Source organism: Symphodus melops (assembly GCF_947650265.1).
Source record: "Symphodus melops genome assembly, contig: scaffold_475, whole genome shotgun sequence".
Taxonomy (NCBI): Eukaryota; Metazoa; Chordata; class Actinopteri; order Labriformes; family Labridae; genus Symphodus; species Symphodus melops.
Window position 1 is genome coordinate 1 of NW_027636582.1, and position 10,000 is coordinate 10,000.

General features: G+C 49.5%; 2 protein-coding genes across 2 annotated transcripts in view; both read left to right on the forward strand.

Moving 5' to 3' along the window:
* The first annotated feature begins 116 nt into the window (after positions 1 to 116).
* LOC306819335 (ras-GEF domain-containing family member 1B-A-like) lies at positions 117 to 5,747 on the forward strand. Its single transcript, XM_079373116.1, has 6 exons — positions 117 to 315; positions 852 to 947; positions 1,768 to 1,863; positions 2,109 to 2,232; positions 2,370 to 2,442; positions 4,159 to 5,747. The coding sequence occupies exons 1-6, from the start codon at positions 175 to 177 to the stop codon at positions 4,181 to 4,183; spliced, it is 555 nt and encodes a 184-aa protein (XP_079229242.1). The 5' UTR covers positions 117 to 174; the 3' UTR covers positions 4,184 to 5,747.
* A 2,839-nt stretch (positions 5,748 to 8,586) lies between these two features.
* LOC306819334 (cGMP-dependent protein kinase 2-like) overlaps positions 8,587 to 10,000 on the forward strand; it is a gene marked incomplete at its 3' end in the record, with an annotated part of 2,361 nt that continues 947 nt past the window's right edge. The window contains exon 1 of the mRNA XM_079373115.1: positions 8,587 to 8,848. The remainder of the gene's footprint in view (positions 8,849 to 10,000) is intronic.

Here is a 10,000-nt window from a genome sequence, read left to right on the forward strand (position 1 = left end):
CACACATATGGGAAGCCGGGCTCTGGGAGGGGAAACGAGGCGTGTGTTAACTCCTTTGTTCCAGCGGCCTTTTGCTTCACTGCATCAGAAGACACAACAGAAAGAAAGAGGTGTGTGTGTGTGTGTGTGTGTGTGTGTGTGTGTGTGTGTGTCTGCGGCGGTGGGAAAAAGGCCATGTGTCTCAGCATGTTTGGGTGTCTTCTCTTGACGTCTCTTGTCTTTGTCTGTCCTGCAGCCGGCATGAACATGAGTCCCGTGTCTCGACTGAAGAAGACCTGGAGTAAAGTCAAAACAGCAAAGTTTGACATCTTAGAGGTGAGTCCGTGTGCTGATCCAGATCCTGGGGGGGCACCATCAGACCCCCCCCTCAGAGACCGTTAGCCTCTCTCCCTATTTCCTCTCCTTCTCTCCTCACTCCTCCTCTCCTCCCTCTTCTCTCCTCTCCTCCTCTCCTTTCCTCCCCTCCTCTCCTTTCCTCCCCTCCTTTCCTCCCCTCCTCCTATCTCCTCCCCTCCCTCTTCTCTCCTCTCCTCCTTCTCTCCTCTCCTCCTCTCCTTTCCTCCCCTCCTCCTATCTCCTCCCCTCCTCTCCTTTCCTCCCCTCCTTTCCTCCTCTCCTCCTTCTCTCCTCTCCTTTCCTCCCCTCCTCCTATCTCCTCCCCTCCCTCTTCTCTCCTCTCTCCTCTCCTCCTTCTCTCCTCCCCTCCTCTCCTCCTTCTCTCCTCTCTCCTCCTCCTCTCCTCCTCCTCTCCTCCTCCTCTCCTCTCCTCTCCTTCTCTCCTCTCCTCCTCTCCTCCTCTCCTCTCCTCCTCCTCTCCTCCTTCTCACAGTGGATCTGTTTTCTGTGTGCAGCATCAGATGGATCCTTCCAGTAACTTCTATAACTACAGGACGGCTCTTCGCGGCGCCACGCAGCGATCCGTGACGGCCAACAGCAGCAGAGAGAAGGTGAGACGGTCTCATCGTGTGTTTACAGCAGCACACACACACGCCCACAAAGGGGGAGGGGCTTAGACTTTCAGAGCAGTCCAGAGGGAGAGTCGGAGGTCGAGCTAGATCAGAGACCTCCACATGTTTGTTTCTGTCTCAGAGAGGGAGGACAGAAACAAACATGGCCGCCTGCCAGATCACATGGTGTTCTCTGGTCGGAGCTCGTGGTCGGCCGCACGTTAGCGGTTAGCTCCTCCTCATTCCTCCGGCTGCTTTGGATAAACACTGAGACGATTTCAAGAGAAAACACAAACAGTACCCGAGCAGTCTGCCGTGTCCTCGACCTTTTGACCCCGGGGGGGCGGGCCACTGTCGTGCCTCACAGAGAGACTCAGACACCCGGGACGAGCAGCAGAGGGGTGTGTTGTCGGTCTGCTCCTCCATCATGGAGGTCAGCGTGTCACACACGCCGCAGCAGCCGCTTCCTTCTTTCAACCCGCACGCCGCTCGAACTCGCCGTTTGCCGCCTGAACCTGGAGAGGAGGGAAAAGGTCGTCGCTGCGTTCACATGAAGCGTGGGGATTAAAGGAGGCGCTGAGGAGACATTAGAAGGGGAACTCCAGCTTGTTAAAGGTTAACCCTTCACGTGCTGCAGGCGAGACGGCGAGCGAGGCGTCTTCAGTCAGGACAGAAGATTCTCTGTTTGTCCTCTTTGTCCTTTGTTTCCCTGTAAAGAGATGTTGTAAAGGTTACCACACACACACACACACACACACACACACACACACACACACACCTCCTCATCCCTTCCTCTGTGTGTGTGTGTGTGGCCCTGCAGATCGTCGTCCCCTTCTTCAGCCTGCTCATTAAGGACCTGTACTTCCTGAACGAGGGCTGCGTCAGCCGGCTGCAGAGCGGACACATCAACTTCCAGGTACGCTAAATATGTTCAGGGAGTTTCCACGGCAACGGCGTTACGCCACAGCTGACCTGTTTTAGTGTCAGAAAGCGGCGCTCTGTTTAGCACACATAGCAACAGAGGCTGTTTCTCTCCACTTCCCTTAAAGAGTGTCGGAGAAAGAGGAAGTGAGCGGAGCAGATTCACCCTGTGACCATGTGACCATGTGACCATGTGACCACAGAGGCCTCTAACTGGGTTTTTAATCTGGATCCTTTCAGAAATTCTGGGAGCTGGCCAAACAAGTGAGCGAGTTCATGACGTGGAAGAAGGTGGAGTGTCCGTTTGAGAAGGACCGCAAGATCCTGCAGTACCTGCTGACGGCGCCGGCCTTCTCCGAGGACGGTGAGCGTTTGGACCAGTTGTTTACCAGTCGTCTGGTTCCAGCTCTCCTGAACACGAACCAATCGACCAATAAGATTTCTCGAAATGTTGTGAAGGAGCTTCATTAAAGATGCATTTCATCGTCTCTCTGTCTGCAGCGCTGTACCTCGCCTCGTACGACAGCGAAGGTCCTGACAACAACATGGAGAAGGACAGATGGAAGTCTCTGAGGTGTGTAGGGCCCCCCCCCCCCCCCCCCCACACACACACACACACACACACACACACACACACACACACACACACACACACACACACACACACACACACACTGCTCGGCAGGATTCATGTTGAACAAACACTCAGTGTTTAATAAACTGAGGTTGGCAGAGAATCAAAGGTCGAGCAAACAGGAAGTGATGTTTCCTCGTCCTCTGCCCGCTCGCCCTGCGTCTCTCTGAGCTCTGCAGCCACACGGTCTGCCAAGCAGCGTCAGCACAACGCGCGCACACACACGCACACACACACACACCTACACACACACGCACACACACACACCTACACACACACACACACACACCTACACACACACACACACACACCTACACACACACACACACACACACACACACCTACACACACACACACACACACACACCTACACACACACACACCTACACACACACACACACACACCTACACACACACACACACACACCTACACACACACCTACACACACACACACCTACACACACACGCACACACACACACACACACACACACACACACACACACCTACACACACACACACACACACACCTACACACACACACACACACACACACACACACACCTACACACACACATACACACACCTACACACACACACCTACACACACACACATACACACACCTACACACACACACACCTACACACACACACCTACACACACCTACACACACACACACCTACACACACACACACACACACACCTACACACACCTACACACACACACACACCTACACACACACCTACACACCTACACGCACACACACACACACCTACACACACCTACACACACACACACACACACACACACACACACACACCTACCTACACACACACACCTACACACACACACACACACACCTACACACACACACACACACACACATACACACACCTACACACACACACACACACACACACACACACCTACCTACACACACACACCTACCTACACACACACACCTACACACACACACACACACACACACACACACCTACACACACACCTATACACACACACACACACACATACACACACCTACACACACACACCTACACACACACACACACACACACACACCTACCTACACACACACACCTACACACACACACACACACACACACACACACCTACCTACACACACACACCTACACACACACACACACACACACACCTACACACACACACACACCTACCTACACACACACACACACCTACACACACACACACACACACACACACACACACACACACCTACACACACACACACACACACCTACACACACACACACACACACACACACCTACCTACACACACACACCTACACACACACACACACACACACACCTACACACACACACACACACACCTACACACACACACACACACACAGATCGCCGTCAGGGAGTTTGTTTTCTTGTGAAATGAGACATTTAAACGTTGGCATGAGAGTCACATGTTTGACAAACGCTGGCGGTCACAGTCCCGCCTCTCACGCTGACGGTCGCAGTCCCGCCTCTCACGCTGACGGTCGCAGTCCCGCCTCTCACGCTGGCGGTCGCAGTCCCGCCTCTCGTTGACAGACCTGCGGCGAGGATTGTGCACACGGTTATCTCCTGGTGTTAACTGATGTACGTCCCTCTTGTCTTCACAGATCCACTCTGCTAAGCAGGGTCTAAAACCAGAACGAAGACGACCACGTGAGCCGGGTGGTGCCCCGCCCACGCCGCTGTCGTCCACGCCTAGTATCCCCGTGTCGGAGGGAAAGGACAATCTCTGAAGAGTTGTGGAGGATGTTTTTGTGCTTCTCTTCCCTCCCGCTCTCTGTGCTGTGTATTTCACAACGGCTGTTTTTCACCTTTCTATGAATTTGTAGTTTTTTAAAAACAAAAGCAGAAACGCTACAAACCTTCAGAATAAAAGCGCAGGGTTGCTATTTTTGTCCACTAAAGCTAACGGTTAGCCACTGGTTGGCTAACTGACCTTAACTATGGCTGGCTCCATAAACAAGCACTCTTTATATGCGAAGACGTCGACCACTGTTCATGATTAAGCTCGCCATTATTTGTGGTTTTGTTCGTTCCCTGAGTGGCGGTTTCGTCCCTGAAGGGTTTTTTTTGTTGTGATGTGTCAAAAAGAAAAATGCACTGGCTGCTGTTTAAAGAAGACGTGAAAGTTGTTTTTTTTCATGTGTGTTTTATAAAGTTTAAAGTTAAGCAGGAAGTAACACTTTAACGTGGTTGTCACACTCACGGCTTCAGTAGTCGTGGCTATTACACGGCGGCCGTTACTCTCAGGGGGAGGAGCTAAAATGCTATTGTGTCGTATCGCTACATCATCCATTAAAGTGCAGCTAGCTAACGTGACCGTTAGCAATGAATTCCTCTCCTGTAGCAGCATTCAAACTTTCTGACCACGCTAGTTTGGAAGTGGCTATGCTAACGCTAATGGTTTATCAAATATTGTTTAAACTTAAATATGGCCGTATGGCGCTCAGGATTTTTCTCCCTTTTTTTTAAAATCCATTTTCGGGTAATTCAACGTAAAAAATGGTAACATCGCCTCTGTAACATCTGCGAAGCTGCGCGACTTGCTGAGAACTTTTTAGCTTCTCCACCCGATCCTGAGAGCTCAGCTAGCTTCAGCGTTAGCGTCTGAAAGATGTCATTGGGTAAGACGCTCAGACGTGATCTGAGTTTGTTTCCTGTTTAGTTTTTCACGGTGATCAGCGTCAACGCCGGCGCTTTGGTTCCTGTTCTATGTTAGGAAGGGAGTGTGGGTGTGCTGCCCCCTGGTGGTTGGAAAATGTGAATTGAGGATTTCAGTTAAACTCTTTACATAAAATCCTTCATGTATTTTTTTTATTTCCACATCTTATAAGCTTCCTTATTTGTTTTATTTATGATGTGTGTCGTCACGTTGTGCCCTCGATATCTTTATTTTATTGTTATTTAATTTTGTACTCGGTACTTTGCGTGCTTCAGTAGTCCTCAGATATCGGCCTAGCTGTAATTATGTCTTATAAATGTGCGAGTGAGGCGCTCAGAGTATGAAGTTAAACGTGTTTGATGGACGTCTGCTTGACCTTCCTCCACACTGAGTGCTCTTTGTGTTTGTACAGACCGTTTCTTTCCGTCCCGCCCGTCTTCTTCTTCTTCTGGAGTTTGTTTCTGTTAAAGTGGAATTCTGAAAGATTTCGTTGTGTTGAAAAGATAAAATTAATAAAGAAGGATGCAAAGTGAATCTGTGGTGTTTTTCGTTTTGTAAACTTCATTGACTTAATTTGAGCTTTAAAACCACTCCTCCAGTTTGTGATATTATACTTCTGATGAACAGACTTCCTGGCGTGCTGACAGACTTCCTGGCGTGCTGACAGACTTCCTGGCGTGCTGACAGACTTCATGGCGTGCTGAGCAGCTAAACCTGTTCATATTCTCTGTGTGTCTTCATGAAGAGTGATGCATCGAGAGGTTTACATTTTTGTCACCTGTTGCCATGGTGAATCCTCTGCACAAGAACAGAAAATAAAAATGGATATTTGGGGCCATCTAGTGACGATGTGCAGGTACTGCACCCAGAGGCCCAACACAACAAGACGCTCAGATCGATGAAATATCAGAAAAGAACAAAACCTATGAGGTCAAATAAATATTCGTTTTTTGTGTTTTAGTACAATATGTCATGAAAATCACAGATCTTTTTATCGTTTTATCTTCCTTCTTTTTGTTTTGTTTTATTGCACGGTGAGCGTTTTTAAAATCATTCCGACACTCTGCAGGTGAATTCATCTGGAAGGTGATTTATAAATAAAGATGTCGTGGACAACACAGAGCAGGACCCAACTGCAGGAACAAAAAATGATTTCAACTAAAAGGCAAAGCAGAAATATCCTCCAAAAAAGTCCCACTGAAAAATAAACGACAACATCCAAATCTAATAGAATGCCTTTATTGTCATCATACAATTATTTGGCTTAATTTACAGGGAGCAGAGTCGTAAATTATGAATAGACACTGAATGTACAAAATAAAAAAGTCTGTAACTCTGACACCTAGTGGTTAAAATGGGTACTGCAGTCCAAATTCTAGATAGATAGATACTTTATTGATCCCGAGGGAAATTCAGGAAACAAACTAAACATTGGAGAGAGCTGTCCGCCCACCTTCTCTGGTCCAATCAGATCCAGAGCATTCAGGAGCAGAATCTAAAGTTAGAAGGAGGACATACTGGCTGCTGCATTGTTGTCAGAGAAGCTTCAACACAGCAGGTTTCCTTCATGATCACACAGGAAGAGAGCAGCTCTCTGATTGGCTGATTGATCACAGAGGAAGAGAGCAGCTCTCTGATTGGCTGATTGATCACAGAGGAAGAGAGCAGCTCTCTGATTGGTCCTTTAAGACAGGTGTGTTGAAGAGGGCTGGAGAGGACTGAACTCATGCTCCTTCTCAGTTTGGCGTTGTGAGAAGTGGCTGTCTTTACAGACTGATTGGACCTTTATCAGTGTCTGTCAGAGTGTAAATGAACAGCGTGGACGGTCTCTGACGGTGACGTGGACGGTCTCTGAGCACTGTGGCCTTTCCTGAGAGTGACCCTGTCGAACAGAGTCGCTTAAAAGCCTTCACAGTTCACAGTCTGTCTGCTGCTCTCAGGTCCAGCTCCCGCTCACTGACCTGGATCCTGATCTGGAGTGTTGCCTGCAGCTTTGGACACCTGCCATCTTTGTTCTGTGCCCGTCAATGAAATGTGCTGTGGACGTGCATGCACACACACACACACACACACACACACACACACACACACACACACACACACACACACACACAGACACACACACACAGCAGGAAAACCAATGAATCATCTCTGAATGTGAACTGCAGCTGAAAATGTAAACAAAGACCCAAAGTGAGCGTCCACGTTTAACTCTGATTAATGACCCTGAATGACCCTGAATGACCCTCAATGACCCTCAATGACCCTAAATGACCCTGAATGACCCTCAATGACCCTCAATGACCCTCAATGACCCTGAATGACCCTGAATGACCCTCAATGACCCTCAATGACCCTGAATGACCCTCAATGACCCTCAATGACCCTGAATGACCCTCGATGACCCTGAATGACCCTCGATGACCCTGAATGACCCTGAATGACCCTCAATGACCCTCAATGACCCCGAATGACCCTCGATGACCCTGAATGACCCTCAATGACCCTCAATGACCCTCAATGACCCTGAATGACCCTCAATGACCCTGAATGACCCTGTCATAAAGCACAAAGCACAAGTGGGAGGCTCAAATGAAAACCTAGTAACGTCCCCTCACGATGTGTTCAAGGTAACAAATCTTACACACACACCGGGAATCTGACAAAATTAAGCTGTAGTTAATGCTGCGTTCAGGTGCTGCTGGGAAATATTCACTCTGATGGTAGAGGCTTCCATCAGAGTGAATAATTCTTTTGGTGCTCGTTCATACGCTGGAGAAGCAGAGGGAGCAGCTTGGGGTTAAGACTCCACCCAAAGGTCAGGGGATCGACCCCTGACCGACACAACCACTGAGCCACAGCCGTGATGCCACATACACAACAGCACCTGTCACTCTGATGTTGCTGCTGTCTTATGGCGTACGCTCCACCTCCACGTCACCGCTGAGCCACCGCACGTCATCAGCCCCATGCTTTCACAGTTTGCTCAAACTCTTCATCCAATCAGCTTCAGTGTCTGGACCAGACCCCAGACCAGACCCCAGACCCTCCCAGACCAGACCCCAGACCCTCCCAGACCAGACCCCAGACCCTCTCAGACCAGACCCCAGAACAAACCAGACCCCAGACCCTCCCAGACCAGACCCCAGAACAAACCAGAGCCCAGACCCTCCCAGACCAAATCAGAGCCCAGACCCCGGATATTTCTTGTAGCCCCGCCCCTTATTCATATGCTTGTGGTGTATTATGGAGTTTGTCTGAGACGTCTCTGGGCTGCAGTTTGACCTCTTCATCTTCACTAAGACTTCTTGTTGAAGTCAAATCAATTCAAAATGTAAATGAGTGTTTCTGTCTTTAGGAACACAAAGATACACAGAATAATAGAGGATCAATTTCGATCGCGCTTGATCCTCCTATCAAACCGTTTGACGCGCACACGGGAGCGCGCACGGACAGTGAGGAGAGAGAGAGAGAGAGAGAGAGAGCACGAGCTCGGGACAGACAGAGGGAGGAGAGGATGGAGCAGTGATGAAGAGAGGGAGTCTCTATGTGTACGGATACCCGAATGTGTCAACACGTCTCCTCATTCTTTTAAATCGTCGTCAGAGCTCGAGTGAAGGCTGAAACCTGAGCAGGTAAGACCCGAGAACACACCTGAACACTGCGCGGACTCCTTCATCACAGACCGGCGAGGAGGAGGAGGAGGAGAGGGAGGAGGAGGAGGAGAGGGAGGTGCATGATTCTAACGGGAGAGGCTGTGATTAGAAAACTTCACCGAGTTGGTTTCGTTGATGAAAAGTCCTTCAGAGCTCCATCTGTCCTCTCAGGCTGGATTTTCAGAATAAAGTGTGCGAGCAGTGCGATGTGTGTGTGAGCAGTGCGATGTGTGTGTGTGTGTGTGTGTGTGTGTGTGTGTGTGTGTGAGCAGGAATGTGATGAATGGAGTGTGTGAGTGGGCTTCAGTCCCACACAACAAACACACGATTGTTCTCTGACATTTGTTCTCATGCAGTTCTTACTATGATGCACAAACACAAGCTTTAAATCCTCAGTCTGTCCTGTAGTCTGGATGTCTTTTATTTTCTTCTCTTGTTTACGAAAACATCTTTTTATCCCCCCCCCCTCACACACACACACACACACACACACACACACACACACACACACACACACACACACACACACAGAGGGAGTGACTGTAATGTAATACTTCCTGCCTGCTGAATAATAAATGGAGAGGACTCACTCATTGACCATTACACACACTCTCATCTCTTTCTCCACTTTTCTGTCCTCACAGCGTCAGCACTTTCCAGTGAAACCTAAGCTCCGCCTCCTCTTCCTCAAAATGACCTTTTTATTCTTCATGTCACTGCAGAGCCCAAGAATCTCACTCAAGCCACACATGAACCTCACAGCAGGAGACTGAAGGGGCGGGGCCTCCTGTGCAGACAGTCTGTAGAGACAGTAGAGGTGGCGTGCAGACAGTCTGTAGAGATGGCGTGCAGACAGTCTGTAGAGACGGTAGAGATGGCGTGCAGACAGTCTGTAGAGATGGCGTGCAGACAGTCTGTAGAGACGGTAGAGATGGCGTGCAGACAGTCTGTAGAGATGGCGTGCAGACAGTCTGTAGAGACAGTAGAGGTGGCGTGCAGACAGTCTGTAGAGACGGTAGAGGTGGCGTGCAGACAGTCTGTAGAGGTGGCGTGCAGACAGTCTGTAGAGACGGTAGAGGTGGCGTGCAGACAGTCTGTAGAGGTGGCGTGCAGACAGTCTGTAGAGGTGGC

Bases quoted from the DNA above. Each gene is read 5' to 3' on its own strand.
- LOC306819335 (XM_079373116.1), top strand. From the start codon at position 175: ATGTGTCTCAGCATGTTTGGGTGTCTTCTCTTGACGTCTCTTGTCTTT. The intron at 948-1,767 runs GTGAGACGGTCT...GTGGCCCTGCAG, and splicing joins CCAACAGCAGCAGAGAGAAG to ATCGTCGTCCCCTTCTTCAG. The intron at 2,233-2,369 runs GTGAGCGTTTGG...CTCTGTCTGCAG, and splicing joins GCCGGCCTTCTCCGAGGACG to CGCTGTACCTCGCCTCGTAC.